The 23,711-nt window shown below is 52.8% G+C and overlaps 2 protein-coding genes across 3 annotated transcripts in view; both read left to right on the forward strand.

Moving 5' to 3' along the window:
- Positions 1-9,759, forward strand: part of SIN3A (SIN3 transcription regulator family member A) — a 30,813-nt gene extending 21,054 nt beyond the window's left edge. For both annotated transcript variants that reach the window (XM_084213493.1, XM_084213494.1), the window contains exons 12-21: positions 783-899; positions 1,599-1,837; positions 3,030-3,213; positions 3,383-3,956; positions 4,421-4,590; positions 5,590-5,763; positions 6,451-6,543; positions 6,865-6,959; positions 7,111-7,318; positions 8,633-9,759. In XM_084213493.1, the coding sequence (XP_084069619.1) occupies positions 783-899; positions 1,599-1,837; positions 3,030-3,213; positions 3,383-3,956; positions 4,421-4,590; positions 5,590-5,763; positions 6,451-6,543; positions 6,865-6,959; positions 7,111-7,318; positions 8,633-8,863 (2,085 nt within the window). In that variant the 3' untranslated portion in view covers positions 8,864-9,759. The remainder of the gene's footprint in view (positions 1-782; positions 900-1,598; positions 1,838-3,029; positions 3,214-3,382; positions 3,957-4,420; positions 4,591-5,589; positions 5,764-6,450; positions 6,544-6,864; positions 6,960-7,110; positions 7,319-8,632) is intronic.
- Positions 9,760-12,259: 2,500 nt separating this feature from the next.
- On the forward strand, positions 12,260-23,415 carry MAN2C1 (mannosidase alpha class 2C member 1). Its single transcript, XM_084213709.1, has 26 exons — positions 12,260-12,365; positions 12,732-12,857; positions 13,294-13,417; positions 13,668-13,738; positions 13,881-14,058; positions 14,531-14,720; positions 15,043-15,149; positions 16,160-16,270; positions 16,479-16,571; positions 16,686-16,802; positions 17,243-17,338; positions 17,616-17,761; positions 18,169-18,292; positions 18,451-18,572; positions 19,086-19,171; positions 19,627-19,797; positions 20,057-20,139; positions 20,321-20,415; positions 20,537-20,641; positions 20,805-20,961; positions 21,250-21,393; positions 21,470-21,579; positions 22,125-22,204; positions 22,317-22,462; positions 22,628-22,731; positions 22,807-23,415. Exons 1-26 carry the CDS (start codon positions 12,274-12,276, stop codon positions 22,922-22,924), a joined length of 3,096 nt encoding a protein of 1,031 aa, XP_084069835.1. The 5' UTR covers positions 12,260-12,273; the 3' UTR covers positions 22,925-23,415.
- The last annotated feature ends 296 nt before the right edge of the window (positions 23,416-23,711 follow it).

Below are 23,711 nucleotides of genomic sequence, written 5' to 3' on the forward strand. Positions count from 1 at the left end.
TTGTCTCTAGGCCAACTTGAAAAGAAAATCATGTTTTCTGTAGACAGATTCTCCCACGTATTCCCTCAGATGCATCTTTCTTTCTCCCTGAAATGCTGAATTTTTAATCCATGTCTTGACATGTCTCTCAAAAGCTTCTTGTGTGTGATGCAGCTACAAACTTTTTTTCCCTGGGAGAATCTAATGACTCAGTTGTTCAGACTTTGGGTTTATGGAAACTGGACCTGGTTTTCAAGACTGCCTGCCAAAATCATTGTTTCTTTGCCTTTGGCCTCTTTGAGGTGGTTGTTGGGTTGTTTGCTTGTTTGCTTTTTAATGTTCTGCTCCTATATTGAAAGCTGCAGGTGCTGAGCTGTTTTGTCAGGAAAGGTGATGCTGGGGTATGGTTTTATACTTCCAATTAGCCTTATTTGGAGGCAACAACTGTGTCCTGTCTAGCAGTCAGGTCTGCTGTGGTGACCATACAGTGTTGATGGTGAATCACACATGGGGAACCAGCTGGTTGCAGCTGACTAATCCAAAGTAGCAGAAAAAGCTCCTTTCACCTTTATTTTCCTCTTCTCCCGCAAGGTTTTTTCTCACAGCTCCAGCCTATGAATTTTTCAGACTGCCTGGCTGTTTGGGTTTTGGCTGTTTGGGGTTGCCCTGTGAATGCTGAGCTTTGGAAGGCAAACACACTTTTTCCAGCTGGGAATTAGATTGTCCCATCAGAAGACTGCTCTTGAAACTGGCCAGGTGTGATCCCCTTGAACACTGACCACGACTCTTGTTCTCCCTCAAAGGTTTTGAATGACACCTGGGTCTCCTTCCCATCCTGGTCTGAAGATTCCACATTTGTGAGCTCCAAGAAGACCCAGTATGAAGAGCACATCTACAGGTGTGAGGATGAGCGTTTTGAGGTAAATTGCTTTTCCTTGGTTCATGTCTCAGGAAGCTCTGTTCTGTGAACAGTTAAAGAGTTTGATGTGATGATACCTTTATTTCTGCATCTTTTATTGTGTCTGCCACCTGGGTTTTGGCATAAAAGCTTGTTTTCTCTTCGTGCAAGAAGCAGTGGCTGCATAACCACTAAGCTGCCACCACTGCCCCTCACCTTTTGTGTGGAGTATTTCGTTCACCCCGCTCCATGTGAAATTGTTGAATGGCCAGCATGGAATTGTTGCATCTTTTCTGTTCTTCCTGCCCACATAGTGCATGAGAACATGCATTCCCCTGTAATCATCTGCAAAGCAATATGTTCAGGATTTTAAATGACTGACATTTTGACTGGAAATGGAAGTTAGCTGGGCAATTACCTGAATCTACACAGATTTGGCACATCCTTTTGTAGAGTAACTGTCAATTGTGTTCTGTTCCCAGCTGGAAGATGTAATTTCCGAACTGTATCATTCTGGTAGCCTTTAAATTCTTCCACAGTATTATTTAGGTAGCAGATGAAACGTAATTGGATTATTTTAGAGCAGCTGAACACCAAAGTGCTCGAGTACACCTTGTTAAACAGGCGCAGCTTCTTGTTTCGCGTCACTCGAATGTTTGCCTCCGTGAAGTATCATGTTTTGTCTATTCAAATGCTACGGCTAATGCACTCTTCTCTCCAGCTGGATGTCGTCTTGGAGACCAACCTGGCAACCATCCGCGTTCTCGAGGCAATCCAGAAGAAGCTGTCGCGCTTGTCTGCGGAGGAGCAGGCCAAATTCCGGCTGGACAACACCCTGGGGGGCACCTCGGAGGTGATCCACCGCAAGGCTCTCCAGAGGATATACGCTGACAAAGCAGCTGACATCATCGATGGGCTCCGCAAGAACCCCTCTGTGGCCGTGCCCATCGTACTGAAAAGGTACTGAGTGCCCCAGCACCCTGCCCCAGGGTCCCTTCCCCAGGGTAAGGCACTCTGTGCCCTCCAGGTTGATGGAAAAGTGGCTGATTTCTGCCTCTAAGGAGTGTGCCCTCCACAAGGCTGTGAATTTGCCCCAGAAGGTTGTGGCTGCCCCAGCCCTGGAAGTGTTCAAGGCCAGGCAGGGCTGGGAGCAATGTGGTCCAGTGGGAAGTGTCCCTGTCCATGGCAGGGGGTGGAACAGGATGATCTGTAAGGTCCCTTCTGAACCAAGCCATTCCATGATTCTATTATTCTGTGAAGCTAAAAAGTTCATTTATATTCTGGACAGTTGGTGTATTCCATAATAATCACCTAGAGGGAATTGCCCTCCTGAAGCAAAATCCTTACAGCTCAGCTGGAGGGATGTAGAGCTTTTGTTGTCTCCTCTTTAAACTTTTTTTCTTCCCTGGTGTCAGCACTGTGTGTAAGGTAAGGGAACTGTTGTCCCAGGGCTAACTGTGATCCCTTTCCAAATCCTGTGGGTCAGTGTGCCCAGATCATGGTCTCTCTGCTATCCTCAGATTCCCTGAGGAATGTTTCTGTTGTCAGCCTCCCCTTCCTCAGTTAAAGAGGAATGGCTGCTGCAACTCCCTGGGGAAGGTCAAGGGGATGTGTAAGCAGCACGTGCTGTTTTATCTCTGTGGGGCTCTTGGTCCTGTGTTTTGGAGCTGGGCAGAGCAGCCTTCCTAGGATACCTGCAAGGTCCCAGTTTCCCTGCCCTTCTTCAGCTGAATCAGGGGTGCTTTCCTTGGGATGCTGAGTCAAGGTTCAGGAGTGCATTCCCAGGATACTCAGGTGTCCATGCTTTGTTTAGTTGTCCAAACTAAGCTGCCCCTCTTCCATTGGTGGAGCTTTCTGGGCATTTCTGAGAGACCCAGGGCCAGCTTTTTTGCCTTCCCTGTCCCTTTATTCCCTCTTCTGGGGCTGCTTTGTTCCTGCGTGGTTTTACCTAAATGTGAAGGAAACCCAGAGTGGTTTCTCCAGAAGGGTGTGTCCAGGGGGCACCTCCTGGAAAGCTCCTTTCTGTGGTGTATCTTTGATCCATGCCCATTTCATTGGGATTTCAGCTCTTGTCAACACTCACCAAGCACCACAGGCTGAGGTTTTTCTTATATGCTCACCTCTTAGCTCACCTTTGTTTTCTTGATCCAAGGTTAAAGATGAAAGAGGAAGAGTGGCGAGAAGCCCAGAGAGGATTTAATAAAGTCTGGCGAGAGCAGAATGAGAAGTATTACCTGAAATCCTTGGACCACCAGGGCATCAACTTCAAGCAGAATGATACCAAGGTCCTAAGGTCAAAGAGTCTCCTCAATGAGATTGAAAGCATCTATGATGAGGTGAGAGGGTCACCAACAGTTTCCTTCCCTCGAGTTTATGCACTTTGCTGGTGCAGTTTCGGTTCCTCTTCCTCACAGCTTGGTGAGGGAGGAAATCAGTTTCTAGTATGCTCTTGGGTGGTGGAGAGGGATTGTTTAGGCTGATTTTTATGCTGTTTGTCCTTTGTAGAGGCAAGAACAGGCTTCAGAAGACAATGCTGGAGTCCCCACAGGCCCACACCTCTCACTAGCCTATGAAGACAAGCAGATCCTGGAAGATGCTGCCTCTCTCATCATCCACCACGTGAAGCGGCAGACGGGAATCCAGAAAGAGGACAAGTACAAAATCAAGCAGATCATGTATCACTTCATTCCAGACCTGCTGTTTGCTCAGCGAGGTGAACTCTCGGATGTGGAGGAGGAAGAAGAGGAGGAAATGGATGTGGACGAAGCCACTGGGGCTGCAAAAAAGCACAACGGTGTCGGGGGCAGTCCTCCCAAAACCAAGCTGATGTTCAACAACACGACAGCCCAGAAGCTGCGGGGCATGGATGAGGTGTACAACCTCTTCTACGTGAACAGCAACTGGTACATCTTCATGAGGCTGCACCAGATCCTGTGCTTGCGGCTGCTGCGGATCTGCACCCAGGCCGAGCGGCAGATCGAGGAGGAGACGCGGGAACGGGAGTGGGAGAAGGAAGTGCTGGGCATAAAGCGAGACAAGGGTGACAGTCCTGCCATCCAGCTGCGACTGAAGGAGCCCAGTGAGTGACTCCTGGTGGGAGGCCGGGGGCAAATGGGTGTTTCTGTTTGTAGTGTGGTTGACAGGGGGTTTGGTGTCTTCAGGCACGGGACAGCAGTGACCCTTTAAGATGGGCTCTCTTTTATTATCCCTGAGGAGACGGGAAGATGTGGAGAACACAGGACTTGCACTAGCAGAAGGATAATATGCAGCAGTTATTTCATAAGGGCTTTTGTTGTACACTTGCATATCCTCAAGTTCCCTAAGTAAAACCTTTCAGAAATAAATTGCTCATGGAGAAGGCTAGAGCTAGAAAGCAAAAGATTATGAAAATACCTGTGGCCTTAAAAGGTATGGTTTTATGTACAAACATTTACCTCCATAAATGACAAGTTTAAGTAACTCTTCAGCTTACGTGGGTCATCTGAGGAGCAAAGCCCTTCCTGGGGGTGGTGTGCCCATGTGTCCCCTTCTCTCCTGCTGCAGTGGACATCGATGTTGAGGATTATTACCCGGCCTTCCTGGACATGGTGCGCAACCTGCTGGACGGGAACATGGACTCGTCGCAGTACGAGGACTCGCTGCGCGAGATGTTCACCATCCACGCCTACATCGCCTTCACCATGGACAAGCTGATCCAGAGCATCGTCAGACAGGTGCCTGCAGCACAGCCCGGGGGCTGGGTGGGGCAGGGCAGAGACAGCAGGCAGGTTGTTTGCTCCAGGAGGCTGTGTTGTGTGCCCACGTGGGGAATTCGGGGGTAGGAAGGTAAATTTTGGGTGTTTCTTCACCCAGCTCTCTGACCCTCATAGTAGAGAAATGGTAGAAAGTGATTTTTGATCTGTTTGAATTATTGAGAATATCCTCTACAAAGTTTTCCATGTGTTTTAGGGTGTAAGTATTCAAAGCATGTCCAGAGCTAATCTTGCTTTAGCTTTGAAAAAAAACCAAAGAAATTACATCTAAATAGTTCCTTTCCTTTCCATCAGTGCTGTAGGAGTGCATGCTTTTTCTAAAAACCTTTTGTCTCTTTTATCTGGCTGCTGGAGTAGTTCATTTTGGCTGTTAAACTCCAGTCCTTTTATTGGGTTGGTAGGAAGAATGCGTGAGCAAAAGAAAAATTCTTGTGCCTTTTTGTGGCATAAAGAACAAAAACAGACACAAGGGGCTGGAAGGGGAATAGCTTGAAAGGGCTTTCCTCTTTCAGAAGGGTAGAGCTGCTCTTCAGAAGCCCTTCAGTCCAGAGATTAACTGAATTCAGAAGACAGTCGGGAGACTTTTGATTTTTAAACTTACACAAAATATGGATTTGATCTTAAACCTCCCACCCCTCTCCTCAGACACAGCAGCAGCCCCTTGGTGAGGAGAGGACACGCTGTGTCACAGAGCTCCGACCCTTCCTCCCCTGCTGCTGATCAGAATGTTCTCTGTGTGTAGTTTTTCTCTGAGTAGCTGTGCTTTGTCACCTGCTAATTTTTCTAAAGATCTTGTAGGCTTTTCACATAGCAGCAGAGATCATCTGCAAGTGGAAGAAGCTAAGGGATATTTTTTAGCTTGAGCTCAATCCCATTGTCACCCCCTTACTTTATTCTATTCTGATGGGGATGTAGCAGCCTCCCTGACACTCCCCTTGTCCCCGTTGCTCCTGTTTGCAGCTGCAGCACATCGTGAGCGATGAGATCTGTGTGCAGGTGACAGACCTGTACCTGTCAGAGAACAGCAACGGGGCCACCGGAGGGCTCCTGGCGTCCCAGTCCTCCCGCACGCTCCTGGAGGCCGCCTACCAGCGCAAAGCCGAGCAGCTCATGTCCGAGGAGAACTGCTTCAAGGTAAAGCCAGGCTCTGAACCGCAGTGCAAAACCAACAGGAGCTGAGGGTTGCCTTTGAAGAAGGGAGAGACACTGGTCTTTTAAAAAGGAGCCTTGTTTAGGCACCCAAAAATGAAGAAAATTAACTCTGTCCCAGCCAAAACCAGCGCACGTGCTGTCAGCTTTTGGAGCATAGGTTAATGCTTCTGTAAGGGCCCCTCAGAAATGAAGTTTCAAGGAAGAATCAATTTCCTGGAACAGCAGTGAATATCCCCTGTGCTTTACAGCAGCTTTGGGCTGTATCATACTGACTGCTTGGCTGCCACTGTGTTTGATTTGTTAGCTCAAACTCTCCTGTTTCTCTGGTGTCTCAATTTTGTCGACTATTGGGAGATCTGCCACTACTTACTGAGCATTAAATCACTGCTGCCTGCATACATTGCTAATAAACCTGTGCTAATCAAATCCATACCTCCTTTGCTGGAGAGGCAGGAAGTGGTCAGGCCCTTTCTGAGCCAGAGAAGTACTTTGGATAAAAGCCTGAGTGTATCTCTTCCCGTGCCCTCAAACTTACTTTGAGGGCCCAAGAAGCCCTCAAAACTGCCAACTTGCTTCATTGTCCCTTTGCCCCAGTGAGAAGTGAAGGTGTTTGTTTCTATTTCATACCTCCTCTTGCTGAAGTTCCTTCTGTTTTTTTTTTTGTTGTAGCTGATGTTCATTCAGAGCAGAGGTCAAGTTCAGTTAACCATTGAGCTGCTGGACACAGAAGAGGAAAACTCGGATGACCCCGTGGAAGCAGAGGTAAGGGTAGCTTGTCCAGAGAGCTGACTATGATGGTCAAGGTTGAGTGTCCAGCTTGAGTGATGGCGTGGTCCCTTAGCACAAGACAAAGAAACATCAAGGACGTGCCATAACGCTTCCTCTTGGTTTATTTCGTATTAGAAAATACTCAAAACCTCATAAAGAACCATTGTACCTGCCTATTTGGGCATAAGGTGCGCAGAGCCTTCAGAAGGCTCTGTTGTGTTCTTCTTCTGCATGACTTCCAGCTTAGCCTCCTCAAGCCCTGCAGTTGTTTGGTGGGAGGGCAGTGGCTGATGTGTGCTCTGTGCTTGCTTCCAGCGCTGGTCCGACTACGTGGAGCGGTACATCAACTCTGACTCTACCTCCCCCGAGCTCCGCGAGCACCTGGCCCAGAAACCCGTCTTCCTGCCCAGGTGAGTGGCCAGGCTGTGCTGGGAAAGGCCCTTGGAGCTCATCTCATTCCACCCCCTTCCACCCTGTCCAGCCTGGCCTTGATCCAGTGCCTAAGCTGAGTTTACACCCAGGGGTGGGTGCTAATCCCAAGAGGGCTTCTCTGGTTTGCAGGAATCTGAGGCGGATCCGCAAGTGTCAGCGTGGTCGGGAGCAGCAGGAGAAGGAAGGGAAGGAGGGAAACAGTAAGAAGTCCATGGAGAACATAGAGACCCTGGATAAGATGGAGTGTAAATTCAAGCTGAACTCCTATAAGATGGTGTACGTGATCAAATCAGAGGATTACATGTACAGGAGGACCGCGCTGCTGCGAGCTCAGCAGGTAGGAGCCAGCCAGAGAACGGGCTGGGCTGCTGGTGTTTCCTGGGACCCAGGGGAAGGAAGGAGGCATTGCCCTTCCAGCTGTTTGGGAAGCTGTAAAGGTTTGGGTTTATCCAAGATGGGTGAAATTTAGGAGGATTGCACTGGAGGAAACTGATCTGGTCATCTGGATGCTTTGACACTCTCCTTTTCTCATCTTATGGGAATATTTCCATCCCCTTCTATCACGTATTTAGGTTTATGAAACAACTACTTGCCACGTTTCTTGCTGATGAGATACAGGTAGTGGCTTTAGTTCATTAGTTATAAAGTAATTCTCTTAAACTTTGCATCCACATCAGATGAAAGCATTTTATTGCAGCCTGTTGACTCTTTGAAATGCTGATACTGGGGATTTTGATTGAATTCTGTCTACCTCATTCAACTGGCACCAGCCTGAAGGAAATGTAAGCTTTTAAGCAGGATACTGTGTGCCAGTGCTCTTCACAGAGAATCTGAGCATAAGTTCTTGAAGTGTTAAATATGTAGTGTGCAGCTTAGCCCTTGGTTACTGGAAGACACTGAGGGAGCTGTAGAAGCTACATTGGATTTTGGAAACAAATCTATTGGATTTAGCAGTTAACACCCCAAAGCAGTCAGTCTCTGGGAGAAGAACAAACAAATAATAAAATCTGTAAGTTTTAATCTGGAGGTTTAATTATATTGGCTGTTTTCAATTATGACCATAGCCATGGCTTTATACATTCCTTAGGCAGATGCTCTTACCCAAAAAAGTGCACAGTTCTTCCTCTCCTGATGTTTCTCTTAAGTCAGAGCTTCTTGAGCCTGTAAGACCTGACCTGGGTCTTAATAGCAATTGTGTCCCCAGTATGTGTAACACACATTGAACTTGCTCTTTCCTGGGACTGTGCCCCTCTCTAGGGGCTGGGGACAGACTCCAAGGGCTGGGAAGAGCAGGACTTGCCTGGTCCTGGGTGCTAGCAGAGGAGGGTAATGCAGAAGGGACTCACTCTGAGCTGGGCATGCAACTTTCAGGCTCCCACTGGATATGTTCTGTGTCTCCAGCCTGTGAACTGGTGTATTAAACAAAGAGCATAAACTTTTCATATTTCTGAGCTCATTTTGCCACGTTTTAGCTTGGAGAGGAGACGCCCAGGGGGACCTTCTTGAGAGCTCTCCCTCTGTCGTTAGTCCAGTGCCTGCATTACAAATTCCCTGTGTGTTTGATCCCCTTGCTTGTGTCACTCAGTAGCCAAGCTCGGTGTTATGCTGCAGTCTGGGGGCCTTTTCCTGACCCCTCTCCCTGTCTCTGCAGTCCCACGAAAGGGTGAGCAAGCGGCTGCACCAGCGGTTCCAGGCCTGGGTGGACAAATGGACCAAGGAGCACGTGCCCCGCGAAATGGCAGCCGAGACAAACAAGTGGCTGATGGGTGAAGGCTTGGAGGGCTTGGTGCCCTGCACCACCACCTGTGACACAGAGACCCTGCACTTTGTCAGCATCAACAAGTACCGCGTCAAATACGGCACGATATTCAAGACGCCCTAGGAGCGCCCCGGGGCGAGCAAGAGCCCGGGGGATGTGTGTGTGTGCGCGCAGCCAGGGAAGGAGGGAGATGCCTTTCTCCCCTCACCGTGCATCTCCGTCACATGGCCACTTGACTAGTGCGTGGCTGGTACAGCCCGTCCCGGCGGGATTCCCCGTGGGGATGTGGATCTCTGCCCGGGGCCGTGGGCTGCCGGCCCTTTCTGGGCAGGAAGGACCCTTCTCTGAACTGAGCCATCCCAGAGAAACACCACGAGCTCGTACACACCAGCAGCGTTGAGGCTTTGACTCCCCGGAGCGGCGAGGGAGGGGAACAGGATGCTCTCCACCACCGGCCCGCTGGGATGTGTCCCTGAAATCCCCAGGTGCCTGGACTGCTGGGATGTGTCCCTGAAATCCCCAGGTGCCTGGACTGCTGGGATGTGTCCCCGAAATCCCCAGGTGCCTGGACTGCTGGGATGTGTCCCCGAAATCCCCAGGTGCCTGTCACCACCGGATTCCTCTCCCAGCGGGCTCCGGCGTGGGGCCGGGGCAGCGCGGCCCCGGGTTCCTCTCACTCCCTCCCCTCCCTCCCAGGCTGGACTCACCCTGTGCAGATCGGTCTGTCCTTTCTAGTGCCAGTGGAACTGTTTTATTTTTATTTTGGGTTTTTGGTTTTGTTTTGTTTTTTTGTTTTTGTTTTGTTTTTTTTTTTTTGTACCTGCTTGTTTACTAGTCTCTCCTAGTGCCATGCACCAGCTTTTCACACACTTGTACGTACACACACACAGCAGAGAACAACACGATTTTAACATGTTCCCCTCCTTTTTTGTAAATAAATGTACAAATTGTCGATTTTTTTTGGTTTTTTTCTTTTTGGTTTTTTTTTTTTTTTTTTTAATTAAAGGAATTATGCTTGATGTGCTAGCATAACTGTACTAGCTTCTTGTGTACCATAGTACCAGGTGGCTTGAGAATTAGTACCGACAGACCGATGGAGACATTTATTACACTTTTTACCAAAGGGAGTTATCATTGTAGTGCTTTTGTGTGGAAACTTTTTTCTCCTTTTTTTGTAAATAAAAAAAATAATGTCTTTGTTCTTAACTGGAGGAAGACACTCGCTCACCCACAGCCGTGTTCCTGGTCTGAGGCACTGTTGCAGCATGCAGGTTTTGGGGTGGGAGAGGGGAGGGGGGAAGAGGGAGGTGTAATCCAACCCCTTTTCTAAGGCTGGCAAGAGGAAATAGCAGAGCCAGCGTGTGTGTTTGGGGGTTAAACAACTGAGGTATTAGCAGCCTGAAAGAAATATAAATACAGAGTATATAATTTTAATTTTTTTAATGTTTGGCTTTTTTCCTGGTGGGTAATTTTTATCCACCTTGTCTTCCAGCTCCAAGGATCTTCGCTTTTGGGAAGTGTTGCTGAGCAACTCAGCTGGGGCTGATTGTGCTGATGTATTTTTCCCTTTCTGTCTTGGAGAAAACATCATGGGAAATACCAAGCCAGTATTCGACAGAGCTGCTCTGTGTGTGTGTGTGTGTGGGGGCAAGAGAAGGAGGAGGGAGTGGGGGGGGGGTCTCAGTGCATTTCACTCCAGAAATCCACATATGGGATATATATTTTTTTAAGTAGAGAAATTTAATGCTGGCAGATATATAAAAGGCGGGGGAAGATTCTGAATTTAAAAATAAGTCAGCACAGACTCTGTAAGCCACGACAGCCACCACTGCACCGTGTCTCCTCAAAAGGAGGTGGCTTTCCTAGCAGAAATCCCTGCTGCCAGTGCTGCACACATGGAGTGGCTTCCATCATCCCTGGACAGGGAGCCACGAGCAGGGCTCTGCCACATCCTCAGCCCCTCCTAGGCTGTGTTTAGAGACAGCAGGTTCACAGACTCATAGAACAGCCTGGGTTGGATAAATATCATCTAGTTCCAGGTTCGGGGAGCAGGGCTGGAGGGGAACCTGGAGCCGGTGTGGAAGTCACAGCCCCGAGGGGCCACGAGTCGTTGGCAGCCAATGCACAGCAAGCAGGTCTGGAATGGGAGCCTCCTGTGGAGAAGAGGGAGAGAAGAAGAGCCCAGCAGGGGAATTTCACACTTTGCTAGCAATAAATCACCTGTCACCTTTCTCCTGCTTTGCTGTAACCAGGCAGGAAGGGGCTCTTATGTGTCCTCTTCCATTCCAACGCTGTCATGTACACTCCCCTATTATTTCCCCCCTTTTTTTAATTCTGGTGTATGCTCAAGGTGATGTGGAAGAGAAAATTTTGGTGATTTAGACTTTGGGCCAGCTTAGAAGTACCAGCTGCTGCTGTTTGGTGGGGGTCCTGTGCCTGCATGTCATTGAATGAAGGGGGGCTAGTGCAGGTCCCTGGGACACACCGTGGGGAGACCTCTGCCTCTGGTGCTCCATCTGACATCCCAGCTCTGCTCCCAGCCTGTACAATAGCAGAGGTTTGCTTTTTTTCTAATTTTGATCTTGCTTTTTGTGTTCTGTAACATGATCCTCAGCCCACAACCCATGTGATTTCTATACCAATGTTGTAAACTCGACTGTAGCGCAGTATTTCCATTAAAACATCAGGGCTGAGCATCGTGTACAGATCCTTCCTTCGCTCCTGATGATAATGACATTTTGGGGCGATTTGGAGGCAAACCAGGACATGGAGAGGAGGGTGCAGGATTGCTTAGGCTGAGGGACAGTGATGAGGCAGGTTCTGCCTTCTCCTCACCCAAGGAGCACTCGAGGTGGGATAAGAATCTCCTCCCAAACTTGACGGGCAAACACATCCCCCCCAGAAGCATCAGATACACAACCATGGTCGCAAGGAGCTCCCAGCAGAAACGAGCAAGAAACTTGTCCCTTCCCTCATGAAATCTCCCTTAGGGCTTCTGAGCAGCCGCCTCCAAGCACTCAGCAGGGAAGATCAACTCATGTCTTCACCAGGGAGAGCTTGTGAGGACTCACCCACACAAACACCTCTGACACGCGAGCTCCGACCCTTCCAGGGGCACGGCCCCACCGAAACCTGCTACTCACGTGGGCCCGAAAGATTCTCCCACTTGAGCCGGCCCGATTTCCTGCGTGACAGCCTCCTGGTACGGGATGCGCCGCGGAGGCTGGAAGCAGGAGAGCTGGAGGCGAGGAGGGCGATCCGCAGAGGGCCGGGCGGGCTCCGGGCGGGCTCCGGGCGGGCTCCGGGCGGGCTCCGGGCGGGCTCCGGGCGGGCTCCGGGCGGGCTCCGGGCGGGCTCCGGGCGGGCTCCGGGCGGGCTCCGGGCGGGCTCCGGGCGGGCTCCGGGCGGGCTCCGGGCGGGCTCCGGGCGGGCTCCGGGCGGGCTCCGGGCGGGCTCCGGGCGGGCTCCGGGCGGGCTCCGGGGCTCGGCGGCGCCTGCGCCGCGCCGGGCGGGGCGGGGGCTCGGCCGCTGCCATGGCCGCGATCAAGAACCGGCGGACGGCCCTGGAGCGAGTGGAGAAGTTCATCTCCGACACCTACTTCACCGACTGCAACCTGCGGGGCAGGTGGGCGGCGGGGGGACTCTCCGGGACACCCCCGGGGCGCTCCGGTGTGTCCCCTCGGGGTGGGGACGCTTCCCTGGGGCGCTGCCGGCCGTGGGTGCGGGGGCTCGGGGAGCTCAGCTGAGGGGACAAATCTCACACACACATTCTCCTCAGTGGGCATGGAGCTCTGCCCCGGGGCTCCACGGCACAGCCCCTCAGCCCCCCAGCCCTCCCCTGGCCACCCGGGGCCCAGAGGCCCCTTTGTTACTCTGCTGATGTTATTGAGGGTGATGGGTGGTGGCAGGGCGATTCAGCCGTGCTGTGAAAGCTCTCTGTACCACCCCGAGCTAGTCCGAGCGGGACTGATCTTGTTCATGTGTTCCACAGGCTTTTTGGGGATCGCTGTCCGCTGGCATCGCTCTCCTGCTTCCAGACTCCGCGGCGCATCCCGTACCAGGAGGCTGTCACGCAGGAATTCGGGCCGGCTCAAGTGGGAGAGTCTTTCGGGCCCACGTGAGTAGCAGGTTTTGGTGGGGCCGTGCCCCTGGAGGGGTCGGAGCTCGCGTCTCAGAGGTGTTTGTGTGGGTGAGGGCTTGGAGGCGGCTGCTCAGAAGCCCTAAGGGAGATTTCATGAGGGAAGGGACAAGTTTCTTGCTCGTTTCTGCTGGGAGCTCCTTGCGACCATGGTTGTGTCTCTGATGCTTCTGGGGGGGATGTGTTTGCCTGTCAAGTTTGGGAGGAGGTTCTTATCCCAGCAGTGGTCAGACAAGATGCCGCTGCTGGTTTCTCTGGGGTTCCAGAAGGGCACAGGTTAAATCAGGTCTGTGAATCTCAACACACTCATGGGCTGTCCCCACTATGGATTTTCCGTGGAGGGCTGTGAGGGAGCGTGCTTTCCCTCGGGAGAAAGTCACACAGTGGACTGAGGTTGCTGTTTGCTCTCTTCCAGGTGGGAGACGTGCTGGTTTAAAGTGGAGCTGAGCATCCCCCCGGCATGGGCAGGGCGGGAAGTGCACTTCGTCTGGGAGAGCGATGGGGAGGGCATGGTGTGGCGAGATGCCCAGCCTGTCCAGGTATGGAGACACGGGTCAGGGGTGTGCCAGGTGCCCTGCTGCGTACACAGGGGTGACCTTTGGAACCCCTGCCATGTTCCGTGGTGGTTCGTGCAGGGCTCTGTTCCTGTTCTTGTGCCAACAATTATCCCGCAGCGTGTGGGACCAGCCCCTCTGCCCAGCTGGAGTTTGGGGTATCTTATCCTGCCCATCCAGCCTGCTGTCACACACCTCTGCTGACATGTGCTGAATGTGCCATCTTCCCGTGCAGGGATTGACCAAGGAAGGTGAGAAGACCAGCTACATCCTGACAAGAAGCCTGAAAGAGTCGGAGCCCCACAGGTGGGTGGTCAGGCGAGCCAGAGCCCCCCACTGCTGGGGGACCTTGGTGTTGTTGGAAGCCAAGAGGCCGAGGACACACACGTCCTTGTCTGTGTCCTGGTGCTTGTGGCTGCTCCCTGATGGTTTCCTCTTGTCCCCACAGCCTGACACTGTACGTGGAGCTGGCCTGCAATGGGCTTTTTGGAGCTGGCCAGGGCAGCATGATCGCCCCTCCGGACCCAGACAGGAGGGTTACCCTGAGCAAGGCTGAGCTGGTTGTCTTCAACAGAGATGTCTATGAACTGCTGGTGGATCTGGAAATACTGCTGGACATGGCTCAGGTCTGGGAGCTCCTCTTCCCTTCTTTCACCTTTTCCTCAGCTTCACTGCATCTTCTCCTCCTGCTGTTCTGTGACCTGAGACCTTGGATGAGAGAATGTTTGCTGCTTCTGCTTTAGCACAATTGACACTGTCTGGGCTTGATGATCCTTGTGGGTCCCTTCCACAACTCAGGATATTCTAGAGTAGGAGAAAGCTGAATTGAGACAAGCCACAGGTGTTTTTTCATCCACTTTCTGCTCCAAAGCAGGATGTGTTAACCACGGTCCCCTAGAATGGGCATGCATGGAACCTGGATTTGGAAAGCATGTGAGAAAAGGCAAAAGGCTGTGTTTGTGAAGCAGAGACATGGTGTCTACCTGTTATGACTGCCTGAGATAGATGTTGAAAGGAGGCAGCAGGTTCTCCTGGAGGCAGGTGACATCTGAGCTGATGCAGTAGCCAGCGTCATACTTTTATCCCTCTCAACCCCAGCTCCTCGGGGAGGAAAACCAGAGGAGTTTCCAGGCACTGTACACTGCCAACCAGATGGTCAACGTGTGTGATGTTACAGACCCCTCCACCTTCCCTGCTGCACGTGACCTGGCTGCAGCCATCTTCAGCCAGAGGAACGGCGAGAGCCAGCACACCGTCCATGCCATGGGACACTGCCACATTGACTCTGGTGAGAGCAGCACAGCGCTCCCTCTCCTCTCACCTGGAGGCCAGGGTGGGCTGCCCTTGGGCTCCAGGCACAGGACACCATGCCTGGAGAGGAGGGAATGGGCCCTCTGTGCTGCCACATTTCTGGTTTGTCACTGGGGCAGTGTGGGTCTGGCTAGCTGTGCCCTTTGGAACACTGTGATGGGACTGGGGATGAGGGATGAATTACAGTCTCCCTGTTGGGCTTCACCCCTCAATTTCCCATCCCAGGAGGGGTTTCAGAGAGGTTCCAGCTCTGTGAGGAGCTTGTGCTTTGTAATAACCATGGCTGCCTGTCCCTGCAGCCTGGCTGTGGCCCTATGGGGAGACCATCCGTAAGTGCACCCGGAGCTGGGTCACCGTGGTCCATCTGATGGAGCACAATCCTGAGCTCACCTTTGCCTGCTCCCAGGTGAGTGATCTCCCTCTGGACACCTCTCCTCTGCTCGTGGCATGTTGCTTTTCCAGCAAAAGGAGATGGGGGGATGTAACTGTGAGGCTGTTTTGGGTCTGGGGTCTTCAAGGAGACAAGAGCAGTTATTAGTTGCTGTAAAATTGTTTATTGCATGACTACATCAGTCTCGAAGGCAAAGAGTCAAAGGTGTTAAAAGTCTGTGCTAAAGTATTAAAATCCATGCTAAAAGCTTTCTGGCATAGAGTCCCAGGCAAGAGCTGCAGCTGCAACAGCTGCTGTCTGGTGTAGAGTTCCAGGCTTCGTGCAGGAACAGCAGCAGCAGCAGGGACCACAGCCTTCTTCCTTCTTCCTTCTTTCTTCTTCCTCCTTGTCTTCTTCTTGTTGTTCCTTCTAATACAGGTGGATTTTTATACACTAAAAAACCAATCAGCTAAAAGCACGATTCTAAAACATTCTTTCTAAACCAATCTAAACTTAATTTTAATATGCGAAAGTAGTATGAAAGTAGTGTCAGTTCTTACCTAAAAAACTGCATGTATAATATTATCTATTTACACAAATATATGTTTTCTTACTTAAAATTTACATGTATAAGTCTATCTAGTTACATGAATACTTCTATCTATTTACACATATAGTTCTCTGTTTTAGAGACGCAGTCAAAGTTCTGCTGTGTTTTTGATATGTCTGGAACTAAATTCCTGAACTTTAAACTAGGGCCTTTACTAGCTAACACAGTTTCTTAAGATACTTAAATATATTTCTACTTACCGAAGACTGTAACTTCCACTTCCACTTACTTAAAACTCAAACCTACCCTTCTGCTTCATATCTCTGTGGCTTAACATATCTCAATTTCTCGAAAGGCTTTAACCCAACCCCTGCATTCATCTGTCTCTCTGAGGAGCTCAGAGAGGCTTGCATTCCAACACCTAAGGAGCCAGAAGTGCTGCAGGGAGCAGGGCCAGGGTGTGGGGGAGCTGGGGCTGACCCCTGTGCCCCGGCAGGCGCAGCAGTTCGAGTGGGTGCGGAGCTGCTACCCCGGGCTCTTCGCACGCATCCAGGACTTCGTGGCCAAGGGACAGTTCATTCCTGTGGGAGGCACCTGGGTGGAAATGGTGAGTAGCATGGTCAGCCTGGCTTGGCTCAGCCTCCTTGTGCCATCCTCTGGGAGCAGGCCTGACGCTGCAGGGGAGAGCAGAGCCTTTGCTGAGCCTGTGGGGTTGGAGCTTTGGACTCCCACCAGGTGGGTGGGCACAGGGGTCTTACAAGATCTCTCCTTCCCTGTGCCTGGCTTTCCTCACGGACTCCCCGTGCCTTGCCCAGGATGGGAACCTGCCCAGCGGGGAGTCCATGGTGCGGCAGTTTCTCCAGGGCCAGAGGTTCTTCCAGGAGCAGTTTGGCTGCATCTGCTCGGAGGTACTCGTTCTTTTCCATCACGCCTTCCTTGCCCACCGTCTCCTTGCCCCCCTTGCTCTTTGTGAGCTTGGGCTGACCTGTGTGTGTCCCTCTCCCTCTGCTCCTTTGCCCCAGTTCTGGCTGCCGGACACGTTTGGGTACTCAGCCCAGCTGCCCCAGCTGATGCGTGGCTCTGGGATCCAGCGCTTCCTGACGCAGAAGCTCAGCTGGAACCTGGTGAACTCCTTCCCGGTGAGCTGTGCTGCCCTCTCCCCAGGGGATGGACTGTGGGTGCTGCAGTCTTCTGCAGGGCTGGACCTGTCGGTTCCACAGTTCTTCAGTTCTTCACTTTGGCTAACACAGGCTCTGCTGCCAGAAGCCACCAGGTTTTGGTGGCAGTGGTGTCCTGTCAGGCTTTAGGAGGGAGGAAGGATGTAATTAGAGATCCCAGACAGGCCCCTGGTCTAAGTACTCCTTCTGCTTCCAGATGGGAAGCTGTGACTTGTGTGCAGGTCCAACAGATGGCAAATCCAGCCCCTGCCCTGGTGGCATTCCCTGTTTTTGTCCTCTCCTTGAACTGATCCATCAGGGCCCCCTGCACCTCCCTGGAGAGAAAGTGAAGGCCCAGTTTGAACCCTGCAGAGGCTCTGACATGCCCTTGTGCGCCACATTTTCCTTTCTCTCCCTTCCAGCATCACACCTTTTTCTGGGAAGGCATTGACGGTTCCCAGGTCCTGACCCATTTCCCCCCTGGTGATTCCTACGGGATGCATGGGCGAGTGGCAGAGGTGAGTGAGGCTGCCAGACCTGCAGGAGAAGGGCAGTGCCAGCCCCCTGAGGCCAGGTGTGAGGCTCCTGGGAGAGGGAGCAGAATATCTGTGAGCATTGTTGGACAAAGGGTGCCTGGCTCCAAGATGTGCCCGTGCCTGATTTAGGCACTTTGGGCTGGGGAAGAGGAGCAGGACTGGCCTTTGCCCCCTAAAGACTGCCCTGGCTTTCTTGTATGGAGCTGTGGGAGCTGGGGCTGGGTGCCAGGGGATTGCAGCTGCCCAAAAATGCCTCCAGGTGCTGAAAACAGTGAAGAACAACAAGGACAAAGGCCGTGTGAACCACAGCGCATTCCTCTTCGGCTTTGGGGATGGAGGAGGGGGCCCCACGCAGAAGATGCTGGACAGGATGAAGAGGATGAGTGACACAGATGGGCTGCCCAGGTGAGAGGAGAGCTCCCACCCTCTCTCCTGGCAGGGCCATTTGCTTTGAGCCAGGCCTGGCCTTCAGCAGTGCCAAAAGAAAGGGAGAAGGGCAGGGAGATGGGCAAGCAGAAGGCTGGGGAGGATTTTCAGGGGGATGGAATCTCTCCATCATCAGGAGCTGTAAGAGCAGGTCCACAGGGCAGCCATGGACTGCTTGTGACCCCTCAGGAGAGCTGTGGGGTGAATGGCCAGCACAGCAGCTGTGCCTGGGACAGGCTCACAGCAGAGGGGGAGGAGAAGGGTGAGGGGAATACTTTGGTTGTGTTGCAGATTTTGAAGCCTGACACCTTTCCAGCCTGGATGCACCATTAGCCATGTCACAGGCTTCTCCCCAGCTCATCGCTGTCTGTGTGTCTGTCCCACAGGGTGCAGATCTCCACCCCTGACCAACTCTTTTCTGCCTTGGAGAAGGAGTCATCCCAGCTGTGCACCTGGGTGGGAGAGCTCTTCCTCGAGCTGCACAATGGCACCTACACCACGCAGGCACAGGTCAGGGTCCCATCCCAGGCAAGGGGGCCCTGCAAAAACCTCACAACCAACACCTGCAAGCAGCCAGCCCTCCTGCACTGGAGCTGGGATTCTGCTGCTGGTGGGGGAGATCCACTCCCAGCTACTCATTGCCTGAGCATCTTCCTTCCATCCTTAAGATAAAGAAGGGGAATCGGGAGTGTGAGCGGATTCTGCATGACGTGGAGGTGCTCGGCAGCCTGGCTGTGGCTCGGGACACAGCGTTCCAGTATCCTGCCAGCCAGCTCCAGCAGCTCTGGAGGTGAGGGAGGGTGGGAGCACTGGTGGGACCGGGGCAGAGTTCAGTGCTGCAGCACACAACAACACCCTGCCATAAACTGATCGGGAATCTACCTGGAAAAAAATTCCTGCTTTGCTTCATTCTCCTGCTGAAAGATAACTCCAAGCCCTCCCTGCTCTGCTGTCTGGAAACTTCGTTTCCTACCGAAGCTTCCTCATCCCCAGTTTTGACTTGTTTGAGCTTGTGCAACAAGGTATCTTGTAGCCCTGAGGGGTAAAAACAAATAACAATTACTGCCCGTGGTTATGGTTTTCTGAGATGACAGCTGACAAGCCCTAACATGAAGGGATTTAAAGGATGCTGTGGAAAACATCCTTTTCTCTCAAGTGTTGGGTAATGTGGGAATAAGGAACAGTTATTAAGTTTGTCTGTCTTGCAAACAGGGCTCTTGTTTGAGAGAAGAGCTTGTTCTAAGCCAGCACAAATCCAGTGCCCTCTGCCGCTTTCTTCCCTGGTTTCTGCCCTCTGTTTTAGGTTACTGCTGCTCAACCAGTTCCACGATGTCCTGCCAGGCAGCTGCATCCAGCTGGTGGTTGAGGATGCCCTGCAATACTACACAGGTGAGCAGGGAGTCTGGCTAGGAGGGCGCTCACCTGTGGGAGCAGCTCCTGCCTGGTGGGGCTGGGGAGGTTCCAGCCCTGGACTGCCAGGGCCAGCTCAGCAGGCGTGTCTGAAATAGTGTTAGATTAGCAGGGCAGCCAAGGGATTGAGAACCATCCCAATTTATTGGCTTTTCTGCTTGCTGCTGGCCTGCCAGGATAGACTCCCAGCGAGGTTTGTTTCTGCCTGCCCAGAGTGCTTGCAGGAGCTTTGGTAACCAGAATTTTCCAGCTGAGCTGGCACAGCTCATTGTAATCTTGTAACAACAAAGTTCGGAATAATTATACGCTTGAATCACTAATAGATAATAATAATTAATGATAATTAGCAATTGTAGCTCGGAAGGCGATAAAGCGTGTGTACATTTGCACGGGGAGTGCCAGAAGCTCTCTCAGAGCCAACTTTTATTGCCCAGAGATCCGCAGGGCTGGTGCTCAGCTGCAGGAGGAGGCTGTGCAGTCCCTGTGCAGGGATCTGCTGCAGCCCCAGGCGTGCAGCACCCCGAGCACCCTCGTGCTGAACACCTTGTCCTGGCAACGCACCGAGGTGATCTCCAGGCCTGGGCCAGACGGGACAGAGGCTTTGGGTATGTCTGACCTGGCAGCAGCTCTTGTGTCAGAGCTGCTAACAGGGAAATGCTCTGCCTTTCCCTCCCCTGGGGAGGGTTTTATTGACTGTTCAATTTGTTCTGTGGACAACTTGAAAGGGGGTGAAGTCCTCTGAAGCGTGAAGAGGAGGGTATGGGAGGAGGGGGTAGGTCTGACGTGGGAGCAGCAGGGCAGCAGTGGTGTCGCTTAGGGTTCCGTCTGGGGAGAGTGTTGGAACAGAACCTCTTTGCTTTCCAGCTCTGGTGACGGTCCCCAGCATGGGCTATGCCCTAGTGCAGGAGCCGATTGTGCCTCCTCAGCCTGTGGCAGTGAGGAAACAGGTAAGCACGAGGCAGATTTCCTCAGGTCTGTGTTCTCTGCATCAGAGGTTGTTTGAGGAGAAATCAGGGTTAGGGTTGAAAGGAGGAGAAATATAAGGAATCCACATGTTAAATTTGCATTGGAGGCGCTCGGCTCCCACGGGTGTGGGTCTGTGACAGCTGTTTCTGGCCTTTTCCCAAGGAGGATGGCTCCATTACCATGGAGAATGGGGTCATTGCTGTCTGCCTGGACACGATGGGGCACCTGACCTCGCTTCAGTTGCTGGACTCAGGGAGGTCTGTGTCACCCGTACCTGGCCCTGAGCTCCTCAGACCTCTCCCAGGACTTCTCACTGTGCACCTTTCTCCACTGCCAGTCCTTCTGATGCTGCTGTTCCCCTGTCCCACTTTCTTTCAGAGAGTCAGTCCCAGATGGCTGCTATGCCAACCAGTTTGCACTCTTTGATGATGTTCCCCTCTACTGGGATGCCTGGGATGTGATGGATTATCACTTGGAAACCAGGTAGAGGAGCAGTGCATGCAGCACTTGGATTTTGGCTTTGCCCTGAGATTCCTGCCTCTCTGTCAGTCCTAGCTGTAAGAGAGCATTCTCTGGAGAAGTGCCTGCTGCTTTGGGATTTGGATCTACCAGGCTGAGACTATCTCTGCCTTTGTTCTTTCTCTAGGAAGCCAGTGACAACCCTGCTGAAGCCTCTGGAAATCACCCTGGCTGGGGGCCTGCGGGGAAGTGTGAGGTTCTCCCTGCAGGTGGGGAAAAGCAGCACCTTAACCCAGGAGATCATCCTGGATGCCATGTGCCCCTACCTCCGCTTCCTGACCCAGGTTTGGCTGCTGTGGGACGCTGACATCCTGTGCGGCTGGGAGCTGGGGAGCTGAACCTTGTGCCTGAATTATATCCCCCCTGCCTGTCCCCTGCTGCCTGTCCTCCTCCAAGGCTGGGGGTCCCGAGGGCCAAGGGTGGAGGTGGGACCCCCCCAGTTCATCCCTGTTGAGACTCTGGTGTGTTTTTGTCGTAGCCGCCGTGCACTGGCTGCTGCACAGCGGGACACAAGGCGTGCAGTCTCTGCCTGTCAGTCCCCCGTGGTGACATCCTTCTGCTGCCACACTTAGGTGGAGTGGCAGGAGGCTCACAAGTTCCTGAAGGTGGAGTTCCCCGTGCAGGCGCGGAGCACAAACGCCACCTACGAGATCCAGTTTGGGCACCTGCAGCGGCCGACGCACTGGAACACGTCCTGGGACTGGGCTCGCTTCGAGGTGAGAGGGAGCTGCTCTGCCCCTGGGGCTGGGCTGCCCCTGCTGCAGGCAGTGCTGAGCACAGCCCTCGCTGCAGGTGTGGGCTCACAAGTGGCTGGATCTCTCCGAGCATGGCTTTGGGGTGGCTCTGCTGAACGACTGCAAGTACGGAGCGTCGGCCCACGGGAACGTCCTCAGCCTCTCGCTGTGAGTGAGGGATGGGTGAGGGGGCTGCTGTGCTTCCCTGCCTGCCTTCTGAGGTGTCTCTTGGAAGTCAAGGCAACACCTGCTCCTAAATGACCTCAGTTATAACAGGGAAATAGTCTGGTGGGCGGCTGTTTTCTGAGAATTTGGCTGATTTACATTATCTTAGTCAGTTAGAGCTAATTCCTGTGAAGTGTGCTCAAAGATAATTCAGGAGAGATCAGTCGTATTTGTAGCAGGTAGCTTAACCAAAACATACCCCAGGAAGGGAGGCTTAAGGAGGGGAATGAAACAGGAGTGTTGATACTACAGGTGCATACAAAGCTAGAAGAAGCTGCCTGTTTCAGTGTGACTCCATCAGCTGCCATTTTCCCAGGATGACACCCCAGTTTTTCAGCTTCTGGGACTGTCCAGGGTCTGTTTGCTGTTGCGTGTTTGCTTCCACTTCAGGGCCCAGCCTCGAGGCAGCAAGGGAAGCAGCTGTCTTGTCACAGTGCTCTGGGTGACAGTGGGTGCTGCCTGGTGCCACTAACCTCGTGTTGCCTTAGGCTGAGAGCGCCCAAGTCCCCTGATGCCACGGCAGACATCGGGCACCACCAGTTCACCTACGCTGTGATGCCTCACCAGGGTGAGTGACAGAGCTGGGCCCCGTGGGGACATGCAGGGTGGCAGCTGCTCCACTGAGCCTCAGGCTGTGTGTGTGTACAGAGGCTGACCAGAGAGAGGTTCTTGTGCTGCAGGCTCCTTCCAGGAGGCCGCTGTGATTCAGCAAGCCTACAACTTGAATTTCCCCCTCCACGTGGTCCCGGCCAGCTGTGCCCAGTGCCCAGCCTGGAGTGCCTTCTCTGTCAGCTCACCTGCCATCGTGCTGGAGACTGTCAAGCAGGCAGGTGCTGGGGTAGGGGAGGGGAGGGCAGAGGGGCTAAGGTGCTGTTGTTGGGCACAGTTTGCTCTTTTGAGTGGTGCCAGGCTCAGCTGAGCACAGCAGCCTGTGTTGGAGGGGCTGTGCCTGTCTCACCTGTCTGAACTCATTTGTCTGAACTCCCCCAAGGCTGAGGACAGACCTGAGGCTCTGGTGGTCCGGCTCTACGAGGCCCACGGCAGCACAGTCACCACCTGGCTCCACACCTCCCTCCCCGTGAAGGAGGCGATGCTGTGAGTGCATGCAGAAGGGCTGGGGGTGCCTGGGCATGGAGATCAGTCCTTCAGCCTTGTGCTTTGCCCCCCCAGCTGTGACCTGCTGGAGCGTCCCCTGGCACAGGGACACCTGCCCCTGGAGCAGCGGGGTCTGAGGCTTTCCTTCACACCCTTCCGTGTGCTCTCCATCCTCCTGGTCTGCAGCTGCTGACACCAGACATCGCCCCTTGCTGGTGCTGCAGCACCTGGACCAGCCCTGGGAGCTCAAATCGCTGTTCCCCATCCCAAGAGTTGTGCAAGGCAGCAGTTCCAGGGAAGGGCACTGTCCCCGTGTCGCAGAGCAGCGCTTGAACAACGCTGCTCCTCGGGGAAGGAGGACAGCTGCCCACTGCCCGACCAAGCTCACTCTTGAGTGAGTTCTGAGCTCATTTAAGTGTGGACAAAGCTGCAGACAGGCTGGTGGCCCTGTGCTGGCTCTGCTCCTGCTGTAGAGGTTTGGGGAGCAGCAGCTTCCACAGCGACTCCTGTGTCACCGCCTTCATCTCGTCCAGCTGTGAGTGTGAAAACACGCTCCACTCCTTCCCTTCTCCCCCTGCCTGTCCCTTGCACTGCCCTTGCACAAGTGGAAATTAAAAAAAAAAAAAAAAATCAAGAGAATTACATAAAAACAAGCTCCAGCCTGTTTTCTTAGCCTGTTTCCAGGTAACTGCATTGACCTGCCTCCTCCAGGAATTTGTTGTAGTTGCTCTTTTAGTGTCTGCCTGAGCAGGATCTCACTCCTGGCACGGGGGAGGCTGAATTTACCTTTATTTTGGGGGGATGAGGTGGAGGGGAAGTCTGCTCCAGCTTCTGTGGAGAAGAGGCTGGGCACAGTGGGATTTATCCTTCGCATGAAAAGGCATACACAGTGATTTCTACACAAAATACTTTATTAGTCAGCTAAAAACAGTGATTGGATCAGCAGCCAGAAAAGGAGGAGGGAAGAGTCAGAGTCCAGG

This window comes from Fringilla coelebs (assembly GCF_963513975.1).
Source record: "Fringilla coelebs genome assembly, chromosome: 12".
NCBI classification, from domain to species: domain Eukaryota; kingdom Metazoa; phylum Chordata; class Aves; order Passeriformes; family Fringillidae; genus Fringilla; species Fringilla coelebs.

Coding starts and splice junctions, on each gene's coding strand:
- MAN2C1 (XM_084213709.1), top strand. CDS start 12,274: ATGGCCGCGATCAAGAACCGGCGGACGGCCCTGGAGCGAGTGGAGAAG. Junction 12,366..12,731: donor GACTGCAACCTGCGGGGCAG/GTGGGCGGCGGG, acceptor TGTGTTCCACAG/GCTTTTTGGGGATCGCTGTC. Junction 19,172..19,626: donor TGCCCTGCAATACTACACAG/GTGAGCAGGGAG, acceptor TTTATTGCCCAG/AGATCCGCAGGGCTGGTGCT.